This window comes from Peromyscus californicus, unplaced genomic scaffold (genome assembly GCF_007827085.1).
Source record: "Peromyscus californicus insignis strain IS unplaced genomic scaffold, ASM782708v3 Scaffold_5__1_contigs__length_169319896, whole genome shotgun sequence".
In the NCBI taxonomy this organism is placed as follows: domain Eukaryota; kingdom Metazoa; phylum Chordata; class Mammalia; order Rodentia; family Cricetidae; genus Peromyscus; species Peromyscus californicus.
Genome location: NW_026294573.1, coordinates 32,353,863 through 32,378,637, shown reverse-complemented (window position 1 = coordinate 32,378,637; position 24,775 = coordinate 32,353,863). Strand labels below are relative to the sequence as shown.

The 24,775-nt window shown below is 42.5% G+C and overlaps 1 protein-coding gene across 1 annotated transcript in view; it reads right to left on the bottom strand.

The window, feature by feature from the left end:
• Zmpste24 (zinc metallopeptidase STE24) overlaps window positions 1-24,775 on the bottom strand; it is a 43,279-nt gene that overhangs the window by 16,461 nt on the left and 2,043 nt on the right. Inside the window, 8 exon segments of the mRNA XM_052716715.1 lie at window positions 2,869-2,943; window positions 2,945-3,032; window positions 7,540-7,561; window positions 10,956-11,097; window positions 13,149-13,301; window positions 13,665-13,781; window positions 17,370-17,456; window positions 24,524-24,670. Coding sequence (XP_052572675.1) covers window positions 2,869-2,943; window positions 2,945-3,032; window positions 7,540-7,561; window positions 10,956-11,097; window positions 13,149-13,301; window positions 13,665-13,781; window positions 17,370-17,456; window positions 24,524-24,670 — 831 coding nt within the window.

Below are 24,775 nucleotides of genomic sequence, written 5' to 3'. Positions count from 1 at the left end.
GCACATACCTTTGTGTGTGGGGTGTGTGTGTGTGTGTGTTTCAAGACTCTCTTAATCCCAGCACTCGGGAGGCAGAGACAGGTGGATCTCTGAGTCCGAGGCCAGCCTGTGCTACAGAGTGAGTTCTAGGACTTCCAGGGCTATGCATAGAGACCCTGTCTCAAAAACAAACAAACAACAACAACAACAACACCACAGGAAGTTTTCTTGGACTGGTGGGATGACTTGATGGGTGAAGGTCTTTGCCAACAAGTCTGGAGACCTGAGTTTGATCCTTGGAACTCATGAAAAGGTGGAAGTAGAGAACTGACTCCACAAACTGTTCTCTGATCTCCAGACACATGCTATGGCATGTGCATATGTGCACACTCACACAAGTGTGTGCAAAAGAAAAAGTACAAGAAATGCCTTCTCGTACACTCCTCTGGATCTTGTGTCAGGATGTCTGGCTGACCACCCCCTTCACACTGTAGGTTTATAAAGGATGTCTGTCTGTCTGTCCACCCCCTTCACACTGTAGGAAGTTTATAAAGGATGTCTGTCTGTCTGTCCACCCCCTTCACACTCTAGGTTTATAAAGGATGTCTGTCTGTCTGTCCACCCCCTTCACACTGTAGGAAGTTTATAAAGGATGTCTGTCTGTCTGTCCACCCCCTTCACACTGTAGGAAATTTATAAAGGATGTCTGTCTGTCCACCCCCTTCACACTGTAGGAAGTTTATAAAGGATGTCTGTCTGTCTGAGCACCCCCTTCACACTGTAGGAAGTTTATAAAGGATGTCTGTCTGTCTGAGCACCCCCTTCACACTGTAGGAAGTTTATAAAGGATGTCTGTCTGTCTGAGCACCCCCTTCACACTCTAAGTTTATAAAGATTAGACTTCTCTTCAAAAAAAAAAATTATTTTTCAATCTTGAGACAGCACCTCAAATATGCCAGACTGACCTTGAACTTATAATATAGAAATAAAAATGAGCTTGAACTTCTGGCCCTCCTGCCTTTGCCTTCTGAATGCTGGGACTGTAGGTGTGAGCCATCAGGACTGGCTTATTCGGTACTTTGCATGGAATTTAGGCTTTATGCATGTAAGGCAAGCACTTTACCAACGCCCCCCCCGCCCCCAGTCCCTACTTGTTGCTGTTTTTGTTTTTGTTTTTTTTGAAAGAGGGTTTCTCCATATAGCCTAGCCTTGGCTGTCCTGGCACTTGCTTTGTAGACCAGGCTGGCCTTGAACTCACAGAGATTAGCCTGCCTCTGCCGCCTGAGTGCTGGGATTAAAGGCGTGCGCCACCACTGCCGGGCTCTTTTGTATACTTTAGACATCCCTGTCACTTGCTCTGTTGACCAGTCTAAGCTTCAAAGTACTTGCCTCTGCCTCCAGGGTGCTGGGATTAAAGTGTGAACTATCATTCCAGGCTACTTTGGTATTTAATGCCAAACAAAGCAGTTTAGTACAGAGCAGATATTTCATAAAGAAGTGTTAAAAACAAATAAATTGATTCAATCATATAATGCACCGAAGGAGCCTGAGTGACTAGATGACGGGACCAGGTCTCCACTCAGTCCACTGCCAAAGTAAAGTCTATTAACTGCTATGTCTCAATTACACCAAGGAGTAAATGCTTCTCTTCTTATTTTGCCTGTAGAAATGCTTTGATCATAAACATAAAAGGAATATGGGCCAATGAGATGCATCAGATAAAGGTGATTGCTGTAGCAGGCCCTCAGACCTTAGCACAACTGACTCCATGATGGAAGTACCATTCAGGCTGTAAAACTCAGCAGGTAGGCAGCACCACCTGCCAAATGAAAACAAAGACCTAGTCTATCAAAGTCCACAGTTCTGGGAAAGACTCTAAATGTACTAACCTTCCTTTTTAGCTTCTGTAGTTCTGCTTTTGGCTAACTGTTCTTGTTAACGGAAGCATATCAACTCAGGGTATGGTTTTTGTACTTAAAAGTTCATCCTAAGGGGGTTGGAGAGATGGCTCAGAGGTTAAGAGCACTAGATGCTTTTTCAGAGGTCTGAGTTCAATTCCTAGGAACCAACCACATGGTGGCTCACAGCCATCTATAATGAGATCTGGTGCCCTCTTCTGGCCTGCAGGCATACATGCAGGCAGAACACTGTATATGTAATAAGTAAATCCTACAAAAAAAAAAAAAAAAAAAAAAAAAGTCCACCCTAAGAAAGTCTTGGGACTACAATGGGGATGCACCGGTTACACTCGGTGCAGTCACCAGCCAGATAACAAGGACATTTATTGCCTTCAGAAACCTGTGTCCAAGTAGTCTTTTCTGATAGATACCACACAACTGTCACCAATCCTGACTAGCTGAGTTCAATCCCCAGGACCTACAGTGGTACAATCAACTCCTACTACTCGTCCTTCTGATTTCCATGTTCGTCCCAGTGTGCACACGCGTAAAGCTATTACATGATTCTTAAAAAATAAGATCTTTCGCCGGGCGGTGGTGGCGCACGCCTTTAATCCCAGCACTCGGGAGGCAGAGCCAGGCGGATCTCTGTGAGTTCGAGGCCAGCCTGGTCTACCAAGTGAGTTCCAGGAAAGGCGCAAAGCTACACAGAGAAACCCTGTCTCGAAAAACCAAAAAAAAAAAAAAAAAAAAAAAAAAAATAAGATCTTTCAATATCAATATGTACATCTTGTGAAAGTTTGCAAGGTAGTTTAGCATGTGATAAAGGTAATCATTTCTCCCAAACAGCAGAACTTTAGAGTATCCACAGTATTTCTATTCGGTGGTCTCTGTGAACTTCACTTGTAGCATAGAAACTGGTATTTTATGATCTGTCAAAGAATCGATGTGTAAAAACTGAGTCAGGGTCTCTGAGGGAAAAAGAACTCACTTTCACTTTAGCTCTTATCTCTTCACTGTCTCCTTCGCCATCATTGCGGGGCTCCACGCCAGGCTCCTCCTGCTTGTTCTTTGTTTAGTACAGAGTATTCTTCTAGTAGAGTGTCAAACAAAACTATTCTCTTGTTCTTGAAGAAGCCATAAAAGTAAGCATTGCTGGTGGGAAAGAGCGCTTAGATCCTAAGGGAAAGACAGTCCAAAGCACGGAACAGAATTAAAACATCTGGGCTCCTTCGGAACTAATGGAAAAGGCATGAACATGTTCAAGCCGTAAAATACCTGGAGAAAAACTGTATTAATATAAATCATTAGCAGCAGTGGAGTGACTGTCATCCTGCTCCACTTACACTCCCTGGTTTGTACCCATAGTACACTAAGACTAAATAACTAATTGAAATGATTAAATTGTGGTAAAGCCATGAAATGAAATTTTAAGCAGCCAGAAAAAAAAAGGTATATACCTGCATGGAATTTAGCAAAAGAAAAGTATCAAAGTATCATGAAGAATACAAAATGCCACATTAGGTTATCATATTATCAAAAAATATACATGTAGATAGGAAGGCATAAACCCTAGGCTGTGAGAAAAAACACCACAGTAAGGAAGTGCAGTTCCCGGGGACCCAGAAGTGTGGAATTCATCTGTCTCTGTTCCAGGGCATCTACTATCAGAAAAGGCTCTGTGAGACTGGAAGGAAACATACCTACACTTTGAACAGAGGCTGAGAGTACCCGAACTGTGGCTGACACCCCTTTCTTCTTTACGTATTTCTTCAATTTCCAAATGTTCTTCATTGTGCAGTGAGTTGAATAAAGTGGCTAAGAGCAACTCTGAGCTCAAATCCTGGCTCTGGTATGTATCAGTTGTGAAAATCTAGGAACCATTTTAAAGCTCTAGTTTCCTGTTTATGAAGCAAGGCTAATATGTACCTCATAAGATAGTATAAACATACCTTGACCCACATTACTTACATAAATGCATTTAAATGAAGAAATGACAAAATATTTATTTCTCTTGAGAACTTGAAGTTTCTTAAAAGAAATTGTGATTTCTGCATCTACTCATTTCTACTTTTTAAAAATGATTTATTTGCCGGGCGGTGGTGGCGCACGCCTTTAATCCCAGCACTCGGGAGGCAGAGCCAGGCGGATCTCTGTGAGTTCGAGGCCAGTCTGGGCTACCAAGTGAGTTCCAGGAAAGGCGCAAAGCTACACAGAGAAACCCTGTCTCAAAAAAACCAAAAAAAAAAAAAAAAATGATTTATTTATTTCCATTTTGTGTGTATTGATGTTTTGCCTGCATGCATGACTGTGTGAGGGTACCAAATCCCCTACAACTGAAGTTATAAACAGTTGTGAGCTGCCATGTGGGTGCTGGGAATTGAGCCCAGGGCCTCTGGAAGAACAGTCAGTGTTCTTACCTGCTGAGCCATCTCTCCTTTCTATTTTTAAAAAAAGATTTATTTTTATTTATGTATATGTGCATTTGTTTATGCCACCTGTGTGCAGGGGCTGGCAGAGGCCAAGAGAAGCCATGGGGTGGAGGTGGCCGGGGGAGATGGCTTATCATTTCAGAGCACTTACTGTTCTTGCAGAGGACCTAAATTCAGTTGCTAGCACCATATCAGGTTGCTCACAACCACACATAACCTCCCACTCAAGGAGGTCTGATGCCTCTGATCTCCCATAATCAGACACACACATAATTTAAAAAAAGATAAATATATGTATTTGAAATTTTTCCCTGGGGGTTTATGTATCCCAGACTATTCACTAGTGCTATGATGAACTTTTGATCCTCCTGCTTCTACCTTCCAAGTGCTGGGTTAATAGGTGTGGGCACAACAGAAGGTTTATGTGGTGCTGGGCATAAAATCATTGGCCTTGTGCATGCTAGGCAAGCATTCTATTAACTAAGTCACCCTCCCCAGCCATGCATCTACTCATATTTCTAATATGACATATTTGGCAGTATGTTTAGAATACAGTAAAGCTTTGATAAGTAGTAGTCATTATTATTTATTGCACTGTAATATCATTTTTGGGTGGAGTTACCTGGAAGTTAAGAGACAAACATATGGTTCTATTTTGTCAGCACTGTGGCAAACATTGCTATCATTCTCATACTGTTTTCTTTTTAAATGTGTGTGTGTGTGTGTGTGTGTGTGTGTGTGTGTGTGTACACACATGTGTACAGGTGCCCACAAGGCCAGAAGAAGGCACTGGATCCCTTGGTGTTGGAGTTACAGTTGTGGGGCACCCATCATGAATTCTGGAAACCAAACTCAGTTCCACTTCAAGAACAACAGGCACATTTACTGCCTAGTCCTCTCTCTAGCCCCTCATACTTCTGTTTTTAAAATGAAGAAGGAGCCTAGGCAAGCATTCTACCGAGTCATCTCCCCCAGCCCCCATCTCACACTTGTAACATAATTAGTTCAAAACTTCTTTAGATGCCATCTGAACCTATCATTGGGGGTGGTCAGGTCACATGCAGACAAATAAAACTGATGTCTCAATAGTTCCTATTGGTCCAGGCTTCTTCAAGCATGGTCCAAGGAATAGCCACATCAAAATCACAACCACTGGGAACACCTGCCAAGTCAGAGTCTCTAGAGTGGAAGCCAGGAACCTGTCTTTAACAAGCTTTCCAGGGAATCTGTATATAATTAAAGTTTAGGAGTTTCTGTAAACTTTTTGTACTACTGTGCCTAGCAAGTAGTTTATATTTAATAATGCTTGTTTATTGACTGGATTAATAATACCAGTAAGACAGTGAAGTAATGCATTGAGAACTCTGAGAATAAAAATTCAGTGTGAATGAAAGGTACCACACCTGCTGTCTTTACACTCTGCTCTCCACTGGACTTTGGGCAGTACCCAACACACCCTCCTGGAACACTTAGCCTTACTGCTGTCCGTTCCTCCCTGCCAATTCTGAGCCTGGTGTTGCCCTCATCTTTGGCCTTAAACACCAGCCATGTGCCAGAGACTTCCAATTCTATGTTCCAAGGACCAGCTTCCCCATGAAATCCCAGGCTTGTATATGCAGCTGCTTGTATGACATGTCTACATAGGAAGTCTACAGATATATTTGTTAATTCTATTTTTTTAATTGCTAAATTTAATTTTTATTCCCTCTATAGAAAACACTAAATTCTAAGCCAAAAATGTATGCTGACTCTTCCAACCTAAAGAGTTTAAGTATAATAATACAATTATTCAAAACAAATACATGTTTTTAAGGAAACTCATGGGGCTGGAAAGATTGCTCAGTGGTTAGGAGCACGTGTTCTTGCAGAGGACCAAGGGTCAATTCCCAGTATCCACAGCATTACTCACAACTATCTATAACTACAGTTCCAATGGATTCAGGGATCCAATGACTTCTAGGGCACCAGGTACACACATAGTGAACAAAACATTCATACACATAAAATAAAAATAAGTAAATCTAAAAAAAAAAACCAAAACAACCCGTAAAAAAATTTTAAAAAAGAAACTCACAAGCTGTGATTTCTTCTTTTGCACAAGGCCACTTTAGTTTCTCCTACACTTAAATTCAAGATTTCTCTTTAAGACAGCCCTTAACAAAAAAAACAAAAAACAAACCTGGTACTGTTTCAGCCTCCCTGGACAACTTCTGCCTCTAACTGAATCATGGACATAAGGATAAAACTTTAAAATTCCCATCTAAGATCTTTGGAATCTCACTTTAAGCAATTTCCTTTGGGATCGCTTTTAGGTTAGATGGTTCTGCCTGCTCAATGCAGTTAGCTCCTCTGAACATGATCAAGTCCAGCTCATACTCATTTATAAGCTGTTACTCTGGATGATTAGGGCTTTTATACATTCTGTTAGCTGTCCTGAAGTCCTTTCCCACAGACCTAGTGTGTGATGCAAAACCAATTACCGTATGAGGGGTTTCCAACAATGTGTAGCTACAGGAGAAGGAAGCCTCAGGACAGATCTCAACTTGCTCGTATTTGTTAAGGAATTTTACATGTTAATTGGTGGTGGGGGGGTTTGGAGACCAGATGAAGGTATCAAAGCCTTGGAGCTGCAGATACAGGTGTTTGTAGGACTTCCGACTTGCTAGAGGGGTGCTCAGGTCCAAACTCTACTTTTCATGATTTCAAAGCAAACACTTTTAAGTGCTGATCCAACTCTCCAGCTCCCTGTTTATTTATTTTTTGTGTGTATTTATGAATGTTCCATGGCCCGTGTATGGAGGTCAGAGAACGATTTGTAGGAGTTGGTTCTCTCTACTATGCGAGTTCTAGGGAATGAGTTCAGTCCTTGGGCTTGGTAGCAAGTCCTTTATTCACTGGGCCATCTCTCTTTCTTATTTGTTGTTTTTAAGATTAAAAAACAAATGTGTATGTGTATGTGTATGAGAGTGCCTGCAGAGGCCAAAAGAGGGCAAGGATACCCTGGGGTTAGAGTTACAGGTGGATGTGAGCCACCCAATATGGGTGCTGGGCTCTAACTCTGGGCCTCTGGAAGAGCCAGTGCTCTTAGCTGCTGAGCCACCACTCCAGTCCCTAGATGTTTGTATTTTTATCTGTGCTTTTTTTCCATCTGTTACTGGAATGTCCTTGCAGCGTTCAGGGAATTTCACACAGTGAAGATCTTGTGTGAGACTGCTTCTCATTTGGGAAACCTAAAAGTCAGGTATTTGCTTCCTCAGCAATTCCTGCAACTAGCCCCATGCACCAGCTTAGTGGGTGAGGTGCAGCCCTGGGAACACCGAACAGTCAAGAGAACCACACAAAGAAGGAAAGCAGTCACGAATTCATTCTGTAGCTACCAATGACAGATGTTAGTTAGGGCTCTACTTTAAAACAAAACAAAACAACCCTATTTAAATTTTTGTTTTATATGTTTGAGTGTGCACCATGTGTCTGCCTGGTGCCTAAGAGGCAAGAACAGGGTATCAGATCCCTTGAAACTGAAGTTATAGATAGCTGTGAGTCACTATGTAGGTGCTGGGAATTGAATTTGGATTCTCGGGAAGAGCAACAAGTGCTCTTAACTGCTAAGTCACCTTTCCAATCCCTGCTACTTTTTAAAAAATGTGCATGTATGTTTGTGTGTGTAGGTGCACATATGTGTGCACATGTATATATGTGTATGTGTGTGTGTGTGTGTGTGTGTGTGTGTGTGTGTGTGTGTGTGTGCATGTAGAGGCCGCAGAACAATCTCAGGTGTTAGCCTCACAAGTGCCATCCACTTCCTTTGAGATAGAGCTTCTTATTGGCATGAAGCTCACAATTACGCAAGACTGGCAGGCCAGTGAGCCCCAGGTGTCCTCTGGTTTCTACCTTCACAGCACTGGGAATACACTGAGTACCACGACACAAGGCATTTTTATTTGGAGCTCAAACTCAGGTCCTCATGCTTGCAAGGCAAGCCCTTTCTCAATGAGGTTGAGTTATATAAGCCTTGGACACAGGACTCTGCAGTGGCAACAGCAGGAACCTCCCCACACTGGCTCTATCTTATGAGTCTGAACCCAAAGTCACCCATTTAAGAGTTCATTTTCCAAGGCTGGCAAACAGCTTTTTGGAGATTTTGTAGCTCTTAATAAGAAATTCTTCCCATGATAGTTTAAGCAAGTTCTAGGTAGATTTGCAATTTGTGCTCACACTCACTTCAAGAGGAGTGACAGAAAATCACAGTTTCTGGGGTGTAAAGGGGATCTGCACTACAAACATGCTATTCTTGGAATTCTTTGCCTCTTAAAATCATATTTCTTGTACTTCAGTGCAAACTCCAAGTAAATACAAAACTATACTTAAAAAGGAGCTGATATTTTAAAACTGAATGTAGAGATAGCCCCATAAACAACAGACACTTCTAGATTAATGCTATTTTTCTTTCCCTTGAAAACATTTAATAGAAAGCACACTAAAAATTTATTTTATCTATCCTCTGGAATGTTTTACACATGTTCTAGAAAAATACCCAATGCATATTAAGTGTTTCATAATAATTCAGGGATTAAAAGCATCACTTTGACATTTAAAAAAGAGAGAAAGAAATTCTTCTACTTAAATTAGCCCACTGGTTGCAGAGCTGTGACTAAGATTTCAATACTAACACAGACATGAGAACTCTAATTCCTTACAAACTTGCTCTTCTAATTCTATTCCCTCTCAACAAGCTGCCATCTTTACTACTGTCCATATCGACTCCAGGCTGTTTGCGATCCTTAATGTCTCTTCCTTATTTCCCTACATGTAATCTATCAGCAAACGGCATCAACATTCCCTGTTTCTCTTCATCAACTACTACTCCAGTCTATAACAAAACAAACAAAGAAACAACAAAAACCACCCATCATTTCTAACCTGGACTACCAAAACAGCTTCCTACCTGCTCTCTCTGCTTCCATTCTTGCCTCGCCCTGTAACACATTCTCCACACGGAAGCCCAAAATAGTCTCCTGGCTGTGTGTGGTAGCTCAATCCCACTGTAATCCCAGCAGTAGGGAAGTAGAGGCAGTAGGATCAGGAGTTCAAGGTCAGCCTCAACTGTACAGTAATTCTGAGGTCAAACTCTTCACCCTGACTGACAGAGGCCTGTCAGGGCGCTGCACTCTGCTGACTGCTTACTCTACTTACGTCTTAGCCCCCCCTTCACTCTGCAATTGCTTCTCATTGGTGGTGTTTTAGTTTACAGTAGGCACCAGAAACCTATGGCTTCAGACCAAACCCAACTGTTGCTTGTTTGCATGCAGTCTTACTGGAACACAGCCAGGCTCATATGCTCATGCCCTGTCTGTGGCTGCTTCTGCCATACAGTACTGAACACGTGAAGGAGACAATGTAGGCCACAAAGCTCTGAACAGTGAATAGCTTGTTTTTGTTTTTGTTGTACAGAGAACTACAGTTCAGAGGAAGCACTGTTGAAAGCGAGAGAAGTGATTTGTTTAAGATCTGATAACTAGAGGGGGGGGGGAGAGGGAGAGGGAGAGGGAGAGGGAGAGGGAGAGGGAGAGGGAGAGGGAGAGGGAGAGAGGGAGAGAGAGAGAGAGAGAGAGAGAGAGAGGGAGGGAGAGAGAGAGACCCTATAGCTAGTAAGTTGCTGAGGCAGAATCAGCTATATTTATTTTATACAGATTTTAATTTATAGATTCTGACACACACACAACAGCTTTCCTCTAAACTTGGAAGGCTTCCTTGAAACTTAAACAAGTCTCCCCTCCTCTCACTTCGGTTTTTTTTTTTTTTGAGCAGGGTTTCTCTGTATAGCCCTGGCTGTCCTGGGACTCGCTCTGTAGCCCAGGCTGGCCTTGAACTCAACGATGCCCCTGCCTCTGCCTCCTGAGTGCTGGGATTAAAGGTGTGTGCTGTTGCCACCACCACCTGGCAAAATTTAAGCAGCCTTATGAAAGCTAATAGGTGGCTTAATTCTCCAAGGCAATCAGAAAAGCTGTCTAACTAACATGAGGTGCTTGACGGTACCACAGGTCAGAGCCCTCTGGAGCACTGATGTTCTGCTAGAGGAAACAAAATCAACCACCCTGGTTTTGTTTTGGAGTCCCTAAACTAGTGCTATACAGCTAGCTGATCATTCAAGATCCAACTTAATTACCCAAAGGAGCCAGGCAGACAGTGGGGTGAATGGTTGGTCTATCATACAACACAGTACGAGACTGTAAAAAGGCTTTGGCCAAAGGTTAAGAACAGTACTGTACAGCTGATCAAGCAGAGTTGTAGACAGAAACAGGATTTGGCATCAGGCTACCAGTTTCTATCCTGAAAAATGTTCTAAGTTCCTATAAACCTTCTTTTTCTTTATTTTTATTTTATTTTTTAAACTTTACGTTACAGGCAGTTGTGAGCCACTGTGTAGGTACTGGAAACCAAACTTGGCTCCTCTGGAAGAGCATCCAGGGTTCTTAACTGCTGAGCGTCTCTCTGGTTCAGTTCCTATAAATCTTAAAAAGCCAAATGTAAAATCTTACCCTATTTTTAAGTAACAAATTTAAAACAAACAATAAAGACTTATTTAAGAATAAAGCACTCAAAACAAACCAGTTAATAAACCCTTCTCACATCCAGGTAGCCTTACCTTCAACAACATACACCTTAGTCAGAGGAAAGTCGATATTCTTTGCCATCACTTCAATTTCTTGTTTAAGCTTTCCCTCAGGAAGAGGTGTGAATTTGTCAAACAAAGGGGCAATGTAATCAGCATAAATTGTGACCAGAACCTGAAAAGTAAGTAACAGAAAACCTGCTCATTATTAAAACATTCAATTATGTGATACAAATATGTTCATCCAACCAACACCTGGGGCAGTGTCTGTTTAGGAAATTAAATCAAAGTAGCTGTGTGGTAAGGGTAAGCAAGTGAACTTCATTCTAGAAAACAGTGCTACTGACCCTGACGAGGAGCTCTGGGGTCGATCAATAGCCCTTCCTTGGGGATTCCTGGCACTGTAAGGCAGTTATAATACACACTCTTCTTTACTCTGCCGGAAATGGCACTTCCGGAGTATTTCCTCAGCTCTTTGCTCTTACTTTAGTTTGTCTACTAGGTCTTTGTAAATCCAGCTAGCCCATTTTCTGATCTTGATCCCACTAGCGAGAGGTAAAGTAACAAACAGATGGAAACAACCCTCATGATGGCCAATGGAGACAAGAACTGATGGACGGTATTTTCTAGGCCTGTGAACACACCACTTGATTGTATGATTCGGTGCCCGTGCAGGAAAGCAGTTTAGAATATGAGAAATAGAAGAAAAAGGGGGTGTACGAGGGAAAAAGTGGGGGTGAGAGGAAGAGGGAGGGAGGGAGGGAGGGAGGGAGGGAGGGAGGGGGAGGTTGGGAAGAGAAAGGAAAAAGGAAAGCAAGACGGAAAGGGTAGAGAGTGGGTAAAGCAGAAAGGGGAAGAGCAGAGAAGGGCAAAGCAAAGCAGCAGCAGCACAGTGGTGTACGCCTATAATCTAAGCCCTGAGCAGGCCGGGGAGCAGGAGGATCGCCAGGAATTTGGTGCCAGTCTAGACTGCACAGGAACTCTGGGGCCAGCCTGAACGGAAGAGCAAGATGCTTCTTTAAAACAACAACAACAAAAACAATTAAATAAATAAAAGACAGGAGGAAAGGAATATAAAAGAAGGAAGAGCAGGGAGGGGAGGGCAGAAGAAAGCCAGGAAAGGAAAGCCTAAGCTTTTTTTGGAGACCGGGTCTCTACCTTAGGCTGGCCTCCATATATAGCTGAGGATGGCCTTGAACTTCTGATCCTCCTGTCTTCACCTCCCATGAGCACTATCATACCTGCTTTATAAAGTACTGGGGACTGAGCCCAGGACCTTGTGCATGCTAGACAAGCACTCTATCAACTAAGCTACAGCCTCAGCTTTATGCTTGTTTGTTTGTCATAAATGTTTATTTATCTCTTGTCTGCCATAAATCTATTTTCTCTTCAAAACATTAAGGCTTTTTAGGCACTGGGGGATGGAGGAGGGATATGTAAGTCAACAGTCATCCATTCTGGTCAAACTTACAAGTGGACAGTCTCAGTTGCCTAGCAGTCAGATCCTTAAGTGACCAGCAACTAGCTTCTGGCAACTGTAAGAGTCAGCACAAAGAGAAGCAAATCTACGGTTGATCAGTTCTATTTTTATATCCCAAAGCAGGAACTGCGAGAAAATACATATGGGTAGTTGGTTACACTGTGACCTTTTCTTAGGAACTACTTACATGGCAATGAAAACGAAATCCTAGTAATCTCATAAGGAATTTTTGCAGAAGAAAATGAAATATTTAAAGAATAAGAGGCCATGAGTTTGAGAAGTAGGAGGGACTGAGGAAGAACTGGAGGAGAAGGAGGGAGAAAACAATGTCAATATAGTACACTGTGGTAGTTTGAATGTAACTGGCTCCCATAACCCCCTAGGGAGTAGCACTATTAGGAGGTGTGGCTTTGTTGGAGTAGGTATTGGCTTTGTGGAGGAAGTGAGCCACTGTAGGGGTGGGCTTTGAGGTCTCATATCTGCTCAAGCTACACCCAGTGTTTCAGACCACTTCCTGTTGCCTGCGCAAGATGTAGAACTCTCAGCTACCACTCTGGCATCATGTCTGCCCGCACACCATCATGTCCCACCAATGGTCTAAACCTCTGAACATAAGCCACCTGATAAAATGTCTTCCTTTATAACAGTTGCCATGGTCATGGTGTCTCTTCACAGCAATTGAAACCCTAAGACAACTCATATATGAAATTCTCAAATTAAATAAATAAAATAAAGAGTTTACTTACCAGAGAAACAACTAATGTGAACAGCCAGGCATAAATAAAAAAGTAATCACCTCCAATTTTAATAATGTAAAGCAGAAGAGAAGACACAGGCAATAAAATACATTGAGTCACAACAAATTTTTTGATTGTGTCTTTCATAAAAAACTCCAAAGTCTGAAAGAAGAAAATATTACCACTATTAACCAAACAGCAGCTGTAAGTGAACACAAAGGACCCCAGTCAAGCAATTTTAAGATCAGCATGCAGTGAGGCTGTGTTAGAGGACACTGGGCAGCCTAGGACAACAAGCAGAAGTTTTGCAAAGTTTAAAATAATGTTAATTAATGTTAGCTGAAAAGAACTAAATATTTGCGTTCAATTTCTATCAAGACCTTAAACTAAGGTCTACCCTATCTGTGGTTTCTTTTCCTCAGTTGATTCATGCTCTAACTAGCAAACTATACCTAAATTACTGCCAGCGTAGGACTAACACACAGAAAATCTTCATATTAAAAGCCCTGATAATTTCTATTATACCTGGTGATTGAAGCCGTGCTTTTCTTCTATCACAAAAGTATTATAGATGCTCCATGGCAAGCCAGTCAGTGCACTGTAGAGTGTGGCCAACAGAAGGAACACCAAAGACTGAATGATCTAAGCACAAGAAAAAACATTTTTTAAAAGTCAGCATTATGCATTGAGTGCTTATTGTATCTCAAGCAACACACTTGATCCTGTGGGGAACAGGCCTGTAAGAGTATCCTGCCCTTGGAAAATGTTTACCTGGAAGCCAGGCCCAGTGTTGCTCTCTCTTGCTACTGACTGTCTATCTGGATGTAGAACTCTCAGCTACCTTTCCAGCTCCATATCTACCTTCATCCACCATGATGATAATGGACCAAACTTCTGAAACTGCAAGTCACCCAGTTAAATATTTTCCTTTATAAGAGTTGTTGTGGTCATGGTGTCTCTTCACAGCAATAGAAACCCTAACTAAGATGGATGGATGGATGGATGAAGGAAGGAAGGGAGGGAGGGAGGGAGGGAGGGAGGGAGGGAGGGAGGGAGGGAGCGAGCGGCTAGACCAGGCATAGTGTGCTCAAGTTTCTATAAAAAGCCAAATTTTGATAGAGAAAATTATCCCCAATAATTACTTTAATCACCTTTTAAAAACTGTTAGATCAAAAGCCAAGAATTTCCCTTTACTTTCTTCTAATTTTTTCCATTTCTCTTTTCTAATTTTCATACTCCAGTATGAAAGTTCCAGAGCTAGAACTTGGGAAAGGAATGGAGTTAAAGAACTCATTCCCCCGAGAAAGGCAGTGTGACAGGAAAGTCACACCAGGAGAAACCTGCAGAGAATACAGACAGCGGCAGCTTCCCTCAGTTTCCAAACCTACCCAGAGAGAAGACCTTCCAGGAAGCTGGGTGATGAGGAAAAACATTGCTTCTAGAAGGCAGCAAGACCCAGGCTGTCCCTCTGTTAGTGCTCAAGGGCTCTAGACAGAGAGCACTATGAATACTGCACGTGACGAGAAGGGACTCAGCCCAACCCATCCATTCGTGACATGGAGCAGCACTCCATGTGTTCTGCGTCAAGGAGGTCTGTCACTTGCTGAGAAAGACCAGACCTTATCTTCCCGCACAGAAATAGGACACTAGCTGTGAGCTTCTTTGCTGGGCGTTTGGGACAGGGAAGTTCTGCCAGCAAACACGCTGCCCACACCCAGAGTGAGCTGTGATTCTCCAACTCCTCCTCCTCCTCCTCCTCTTCGTCTCCTTCTTTTCTTTTTTTGAGACAGGGGATCCTATATACCCAAATTCACAATCCTTCTGCCTTAGTCTATTCTGTGCTGGGATTACAGGTATAAATGCACATGCTGTAAACCATTATACCTGGCTTCGTTTTTAAATATAGAAAATATTATTTAAATATTAACATTAATATTTGTTATATTAATATTAATATATTAATAAAATTAAACATTAATTTAATTTTAATTACACAAGAAGTTCCTGTGCATTGTTGAGTTTTCTCAGGAGAGAAAAACCACATTTTGGAATGCATTATTTCAGATTTTTTTAAATAAATAAATGGACTCAAGTGATTCTCTAGCCTCAGCCTTCCATGTAACTGAGGCCACAGGCATGCACCACTGGACCCACATCAACTACCCATTTTTATAAATGTGTTTGTGTTTTTAGCTGGAAGAGCATGAGGCATCACACTCTGAATAACTGAATAACAGATGTGCAGCAACCGATCACTTAGATTGATGAAAATATTGACATGACTGGTCCTCACGGCTTACATTGTGAGCCGCAGTTCATGTAACTATTCACATAACACACATGGTAACTGAAATCTGAGCCACAGTGTTGAAGGGCTGGTGTCACAACTGTGGTAACTTGATTTGTATATATCAGAACTACACAAGGTGAAGACTCCAGTATCATGCAGCCATAAAAGAAAAAAGGCCTAGCTATATAAACCAATAGGAAAAGAACCCTAAGTCATTATTAAATACAAAACTCATACCTCAGGACATTACATAAAATAGCCCATGAAGATGAAGACTCACCCCTAGCTGAGGAGCTAATGGCAGTTGATGGCTGCTGAGAGAGAGTCATTTTCCTTTGTCAGGGCTGGAGGGGAGAGCAGCCCTTAGTTGCCCAGGCCCCAGTAGATGTCCCCACATACATGTGCATATGGGCTGCACTGACTTACATAGTGAGAGATGAGTATTTCTTATTGGCACATGTAGAAGTTATGTTTACTCATTCAACAAAGTATACCTACTTGCATGCTACTCCAAGTCTGCAAGACAACTCAGTGGGTAAAGACACTTGCCAACAAACCTGACTTGGCTCAGTTCAAGCCCTAGAGCCCATATGATGGAAGGGAGAACTGACTCCTACAAGTTGTCCTCTAACTTACACACACACACACACACACACACACACACACACACACACACACACACGAGTCCTGTTGCTTTAGAAAATGGTACATGGAAAAGAGCACAGGATGAGCAGACTTAAAGCCAAGAGTACCTGTCCACACAGGAGGGCCATGATTTTCAATAAAGAATCAGGAAGGAGGTAACTGACTTGGCAGCTTCCTGGACAAAGGCAGGAAGCAGAGCTGCAGCATCCATTACAGATGGAGAGTTCACTTAAGGAGACAGAGACTTTCTGTCTTAATTTGAAGTGTCTGCTTACTATGTATGCCACGGAAGTATCTGCTAAGTATGAGTTCCACAAAATGAATGGTATGTACCCCTGTCATTGCACAGGGTTGTTCCTAAGAAGCAGCATCCTAATCAAGACTACATTTCCCAGCTTCCTTCCATCTGGATAAAATCAAATCACTGCTTCACTGTGTAATGTGAATGTACAATATCATAACCTTAGCATTACAGGAGTTAAGAGGGCATGCTCTTTCCACTGTCACTGGGCCCTGGATGACAAACCCATAAAATGAAAACAAACTGACTCCTTGCCTCATCATGTGGAACAAAGTCACCTGCTAACTAAAAATACGCACACTAGCTATTACGTGATTGGGAAATAAACTGAAAAGCCACTAGAATCTTGAGTTACAGGAACTAGCTGTGGTAGCTGAACGATATGGCCCCCATAGGTTCCTATACTTGAATGCTGGTCCCCAGTTGGTGGAACTGTTTGGTAAAGATTAGGAGGTGTGGCCGTATTGGAGGTGTGTCACTGCCTCCTGTTTGTGGATCAGATGTAAGCTCTCAGGTACTTGCCCCAGCACCATGCCTGCCTGCTGCCATGTTTCCTGACATGATGGTATGGATTCACCCTCTGAAATGGTGAGTCCCAAATTAAATGCTTTCTTTTACAAGCTGCTTTGGTCACAGTTTTTTTTTTTTTTTTTTTTTGGTTTTTCGAGACAGGGTTTCTCTGTGTAGCTTTGCGCCTTTCCTGGAACTCGCTTTGGAGACCAGGCTGGCCTCGAACTCACAGAGATCCACCTGGCTCTGCCTCCCGAGTGCTGGGATTAAAGGCGTGCGCCACCACCGCCCGGCTGGTCACAGTTTTTTTGTCATGGCAACAGAAAAGTAACCAAAACACTGGCATTATGAAAGACATGCACAGACAAGCACTGTGGAGACAGAGAGGCAAGCCTACTGGTGGAGGGAGCCAAAAGGACAACTTCAGTGTAAAGCTCACCAAGCAAAAGAAAGACTGGCCAGTCTGGGCAAAGGAGTCACATACCTCATATTCCGGCCCAAAACCAGCAGAACCACAGAACCGTCCAGAAAGTCTCCAGAGGTAAGGGATTCCTCCAAAGAGAAGAATAAACTGTAAAACAAAGCAGATTGTGGTCACATTTAAACAGTCATAGCAACTACCATGTGAAAGAGTGTATTAGAAGGAAAAATGGAAGGGAAAATAAATAAGTTACGGACAAAAGTGGGCTAACTCATTTTGTATACGGGTAAACTGTATGGAATGTGAATTATATTTCTGTTTAAAAGACAAGCCCAGGAGTCTCACTCACTTTGGAAGTTAAAAAAAAAATTAATCTAGGACCAGAGAGATGGCTGAGTGGGGAAAGGCACTTGTCACATAAGCCTGATGACCTTCTCTGGAACCAGAGTAAAAGATGAAAGAGAACTGACTTCCAAAAGTGGTTTTCTGACCACCACATGCACACCGTGGCCCACACTTATGACCCCTAATCATGTGTACACATACACACACACACACACACACACACACACACACACACACACACACCCCAACCAAGAACAACAAATAAACAAATAATTTTTAAAAATACTTTAAAAATCGGTCTTAAGGGGGAAAATAAAATAGTAGTCACTAGAGACTGGAAGGGGATGGGGGAATTGATTTAGAAATATGTTAAATAATGGCTATCAAAACAGTCAGTAGGATTTAATTCAGACATCTACAGTAATCGTAACTTTAGCCTACAATTTATGAAGTGTTTCACAAGAACCACAAGTCCAAAGGTTTCTGGCATAGATATATTTAAGAAAATGGAAATTCTAATTACACTGATCTGATTGTCATATACAGTATAAATTTTCTAAATTACATTGTACTCCATGAATGTGTATAAATACTATGTGATAATTAAAAATAAAAACTAGAAGTGAGGATGAGGAAAAATTCACTAAGGAGTACACAGTCACAGCGGGAACAGATTTCGGTCTTTGTATAGCGGAATTTGAAAACAGAAGAGAAGATTTCAATGTTTATATTACACACACACACACACACACACACACAACTATTATTTATGGTGATAGATATGCTAATTATCCTGATATGATCATTATTACAATGTATCAAAAACATCAGTGTACCCTAGAAATGAGAATCACATGTGTTAAATATAATAGCTTGCAAAAGTAAATAAAACCTTTTGCCAAAAGACTAAAATGAAAACATATCAATCTACTAAGCTTACAAAAATTAAATCGCACAGGTAAGGAGCAATAGATTTGAACAAGGTAATATGGCTTTATAAACTATATAAACTATCTTTTCCACGAAAGGAAACTGTCCTTTTCAGTCAGGAAAAAGTACTAGCTTGCAGGTGTTTGAGACATTGCCTCATTATGTTGTCCAGGGCAGTTTTGAACTCATGAGTTTGAATGATCCCCCTGCCTCCTACACAGCTGAGAATACAGGAATGTACCACCATGCCTGCTGAAGTATGAGTATTGATATGGAAGTGGTGAGTCAGGTCCACTTACCAGACTGTGGGACAGAATAGGATACTCAGGCCTTCCCTGGGTCAGGAAAAGATGAATCCTAACGCAGGAGTCAGGGCTTAAGGAGTAGGCCCTTACCATTCTTTGTCTTAGGCAAATAAATAAACAGACATTCACTAGGACACCAGAACTTCAGAAACCATGAAGTAGCTCAAATCATGAAAACAATGTATGTTTAGCAGCCCAGAATCCCATCTACCCAGGAGGATGAGACAAGATTGCAAGTTCAAGACTTGCCTGGGCTACACAGTGAGATCAAGACCAGCCCAAGAAACAGTGAGACTTGGGGCTGGGGAGACAGCAAGGGAGTGCTAGATTTATAGCTTAGTAGTGAAGTGATTGCTTAGCATGCACGAGACCCTGATTCAATCCCCAGTTGTAAGGCAGGAAAAGGAAGGAAGAAAGGGAAGGAGGGAAGGAAGGAATGTGGTAGAATATTGTTTTAGGGTGTATTACTTTTGTTTATGGGCTGGAACATTTGTTTGGCTTTTTTAATAATTTATTTTTATTTGATGTGCATTGGTGTTTTGCCTGCATGTATGTCTGTGTGAGGCTGTTGGTCCCCTGGAACTGGAGTCACAAACAGCTGTGAGCTGCCATGTGGGTGCTGGGAATTGAACCCGGGGGCCCCTGAAAGAACAGCCAGTGCTCTTAACCACTTAGCCATCTCTCCAGCCCCTGGAACATTTGTTTAATGATGCAAAGATGTGTTATATAGTCAGAAGTTTCTCTGGTCCTGCCCAGCCCCTCAGTCCTGATGAATCTCTCCCACCTGTGGTCCCACGGTCACTTATAATCATTCAGAGGCTTAATATGAATTACAAACTGTATGGTCTATGCTCAAACTTCTTGCTAGCTAGCTCTTGTAACTTAACTCAACCCATTTCTATTAATCTATGCATCGCTACGTGTTCTCTGGCTTTACCTGTGTCCCATTACATGTTGCTCCTTGACTGGTGGGCTGGTGTCTTCCCCCACTCTTTTTTCTTATCTCTGTACTCTGCTTGGGTTTTCCCGCCTGCCTCTAAGCTGCCTTGCCATAGGCCAAAGCTGCTTTATTTATTAGCCAATGGGAGCAACACATATATTCACACCGTACAGAAAGACACCCCACAGCACAGCAGTGTTACATTTGTTTGATTAAATAAAATTAACCTGAGGTCAGGAGGCTGAGTCAGCAACTAGCTGACAGGAAGTGGTAGGGAGGAGCCAGGTGAAGGGCTTTTAAGTGGGGGCTGGGAGAAGCACGAGGGCTTTAGGGAGACTCGAGCAAAGAGAGGAGGTGAGCTACTTGCTATTCGGCCTCTCTGAGGAGCAGAATTCCACCTCAACCTTTGAATCTTGAGTCCTTTAGAGGGACAGAGATTTCGGTAAGTTTTGTTTTGAAAGAGTCGGTGCCTGAGGGTACAGAATCCCCTCCAGCTGCCACAAGGGGATTCTCTGCTTTTAAGTTTGTATATAAAGGAAACCAGACTGTACTCATTCACAACTTGCTTTTTGTTTGTTATGAGACAGGGTCTCACTACAAGCCCTGGCTGTCCTGGAACTCACCACATAGACCAGGCTGGCTTCAAACTCAGAGATCCTGCTTCTGCCTCCCGAGTGCTGGGATTAAAGGTATGCACTACCACGTCTGGCCTGAACTATTTTTTCAAAGATCTTTCCATGGTGACCGTTAACTTTATTTGGCATTAACAGTTGCTCTCTAAATGCTTACCACCCATCACATTATACTTCCATCCATAGCACATATGTTCTTATCTTTCTACAACTTCAGACACACCTCATACTACTCATCTTTTACATTTTTTGTTTTGGTTTTGAGACAGGGTCTTATTTTGCAGCCAAGGCAGAACAAGACTCACTTTGTAGCCTTGGCTGATCTTGAACTCAGAATGCTTCTCCTGCCTCAGTCTCCCCAGTGCTATGATTACAGGTGTGCATCCCCACACCTGGCTGTCATCTAGAGTTGTACCAGCTGCACAGGTTTGCACAGGTCTCAAGTATGGCCTCTGAACAGAACCAGGAGCAGCAGTGCCTGAGGCTATGCCTTGAGTGCAAAGTCTCCGGCCACAGCTGGCCACAGCCCACAGAGGCTGGGCTGGGACCCAACAGTCTGCAGGTGAATTTGGCAGACACTCACTTATGGGTGACTGTTTAAATAATCCGACTGTGAACTCTAGGCGCATGAATTTCTACTTTGCTACAATTAACTCCATTGTGGCCAAAAGAAACTAGTTCCTAAAAGCTATGTTCTGTCACCACTACCTGCCACATGCTACCACTGTTGAGCTAACTGACCTCGGATGACATTCCTTTTATCTTCCTCCCAATACTAACAAACACTGTAGAATTAAGGACTTACACCGCTTTTGATAGAAAGTGAAAACAGCTACTACTAAAATTCCAGCTTTCAAATAAACATTGATGGTATTTTAACATGTCTGTGAATGATTTATGAACACACTTGCGAACTGCTGTTCCAAACCTTGTTGAGTTTACTTTGGGAATTAAAAAACAAGAACGGTGAGCTATAAACTTTCTCCATGCTAATAATCTCTCCGAGCACACTCCTGGGAATCCTAGGAAAAGAATCAATAAGCCCAACAGACAGACACAACGCCAGTACTCTGACATGTATTATTATTTCATTAGAGTCTTAAAAGCAGACATGGCAGGGAGGTAACTGGAACACAGAGAGGTTAAAGTAAAGCCCAAAGAAATCCAGTGGCAAGTGCTTGCAACATGTTGAGTCCTGTATTAAGTGCTTCATTTTTATCACCTTGCCTACTCAGCCCATGCCACAAACCATACAAAGGTCAGTGTCTAAACAGCTCTCATTTGATTTTATGTTTTCAAAGATTTATTTCGTGTGTGTGTGTGTGTGTGTGTGTGTGTGTGTGTTAGGGGTATGTGCATGTGATTGCAAGTACCCATGGAGGCCAGAAGAGGTCACTGGATTTCCTGCAGCTGGGGTCTCAGGCAGCTACAAGCCCCCAGTGTGGGAACTAGGAATCACACTTGGCTATTCTGGAAGAACAGTACATGCTCTTAATCACTGAGCCCTATCTTCAGCTCCCACTTGTTATTTTTCAGGAGAAAATGAGGCTTAGAGATGAAAATACAGCCAGGCTATAGTGGCAGCCTTTAATCCCAGCACTAGGGAGGCAAGCGATCTCTGTGAAATCAAGGCCAGCCTCGTCTACAGAGCGAGTTCCAGCACAGCTGGGGTTATACAGAGAAACCTGTCTCAACCAAACCCAATAACAAAACAAAAACAAAAACAAACAAAAAAAGAACGTTTGTGTAGAAAGATGAAAAACCTAGAGAAGCAAAATTTGAGCTTAGCTGAGTCTAGTGGGTCACTCTTGTAATCCCAACATTCACAGGCTGAGGATTCTTGCAAATCACAGCAAATTCTAGGATAGCCAGGCTACATAGTGAGACATACCTTCCTCTCTCCCCACAAAAAAAAACAAGTGCTGAGAAGATGGCTTAGTGAGCCAAGTGTGTGTTTGCTGTACAAGCATGAGCACCTGACTTTGGAATCCCAGCACCCACATAAAAATCCAGGCACGGGGGCTCAAGCCTATAATCCCACTGCTAGGGAGGTGAGCAGGAGCATCCACAGAGCTCTCTGGCCATCTAGTCTATCCAATCGGTTATCTATAGGTTCAGTTAGGGACCTTATCTCAAGCAATTAGATGGAGAAGAGACTGAGGAAGACACTCGGCGTCAAGCCCTGGACTCTCGACACTCATGCACACATGCAAGTGCACTGCAAACAGCAGACACACACAACCTGAGCTTTTCCATTCCACTCCTCTCCACTCCCAGCCACAGCAGTTCCTACGGTGTTTTCTTATAGTCTTGCTGTATTGCCCAGGGCAGTCTCCATCTCTTACACCCAAGTGATCCTCCTGGCTCCACTCTAAAGTAGCTAGGATGACAGGGCACAGTGCCACAGTGTCGGCCACTCCATTTCTTGGAAGGGCTCTTTAAGGATATCTGTGAGACATCAGGTAAAGTCCACCTCAGAGTCGGGCCATTGTCTCTCCAGCTGCTTTGTTACATGTATGTGAAAAGGAGCCCCCACGACTGGTTATACGGGGCCTGCTTAGTTTTTCTCAGGTACAGAGAACCAAGGCAAAAAGTGCATGTGTGGGCCCGGGCGGTGGTGGCGCACGCCTTTAATCCCAGCACTTGGGAGGCAGAGCCAGGTGGATCTCTGTGAGTTTGAGGCCAGCCTGGTCTCCAGAGTAAGATCCAGGACAGGCTCCAAAACTACACAGAGAAAAACCCTGTCTCGAAACACCAAAAAGGAAAAAAAAAAAAAAAAGAAAGAAAAAAAGAAAAAAAAGAAAGAAAGAGAAGTGCTCGCATGTTCCCTTTGTGGTTAAAACATACAAATCTTTTCATTTTAGTTAAAACAAAATAGGAATGCTTTCAGTCCAATGGTAAATGCTGCTAATTTTCCAGAACTTAATTCCACTATGTTCACACTGTGGTCCACAGTCTGAAGAATACTTTCTTCAGTGTAATTTTAAAGACTCAGAAGAGCAGAGCTGCAAACCCGGTTCTCTCACTTGGCCATCAAATGGGCTGCTTAATTTCTCTGAGCTTTCATTTCCTCCCGAAAAGGGAAAAATGCCTATCCCTGTACTTTACTGTCATAAGCATCAAGTAATAAACATAAACATTCTGAGATGAAAATTATGACTAGTACTGTTTCCAGCTTTAGTCCATCAGTACTGCTTAGAGAGGAGCCTTAGCACATTCAAGTTCATACTCTGAGGGACCTATTACCCCTATCTCTATCACCACCCAGAACACACAGCCATTCCCATGAGCACCAGTACCACCGAACTATTGCCCATCTCTCCAGCACCAGGTGAGCACCAGGCATACACATGGTGCACATATACACATATAGGCAAAAACTCTCATATATGTTTGTGGTGGTTTGTATAAGAATGGTCCTGAGAGACACATATAATTGAATGTTTAGTCATCAGGGAATGGGGCTACTTGAGAAGAATTAGGGGGTGTGGCCTTGTTGGAAGAAGTGTCACTGAGGGTAGGCTTTTAGATTTTAAAAGCATAAGCCAGGCCCAGTGTCGCTCTCTCTTCCTGCTGCCTGTGGATCTGGGTGTAGAACTCTCAGCTACTTCTCCTGCACTGTGTTGCATGCCACCATGATTCCTACCATGATGACAATGAACTAACCTCTGAAGATGTAAGCAAGCACCATTAAAATGCTTTCTTTCATAAGAGCAGCTGTGGTTGCCAGGCATACCTTTAATCCCAGCACTTGGGAAACAGAAGCAGGTGGATCTCTGTGAGTTTAAGGCCAGCCTAGACTACAGAGCAAGTTCCAGGACACCCAGGGCAACACAGAGAAAACCCCGTCCATCTCGAAAAACAAAAAAGTTGCTGTGGTCAAGGTGTCTCTTCACAATAGTACACTAAGACAATGTTAAAGTAAATAAATATAAAAATTTTAAGAAGGCATTCTAGGACTTACAGGCACTGTAACCTTCGTATCACAAAAATGCAAAAACAAAAACAAGTATTACAAGTATTAAACAACCTGAGAATTTTGTCTCCAAGGAATCAATTACTCACAGTGCTTTCCACCACTGAATAGAGTCCTGACCAGAAGCTGAATGTACTTTTATCCAGTTGATACAGTCGAGATTTCTCAAATGTGTCCGAATCCATGATCTGTTCTAATTCTGGTGGTACATGAGTTGTTGTTTTGTATATCCTTCTCTGAAATAGTTCAAAGAAAACACTTGGATGAATATTTTTTATTACACACTAGTAATTTGTAGTAAAAAACTAAATGGTCTACAACACTAGTTTGTCAGGTAAGCT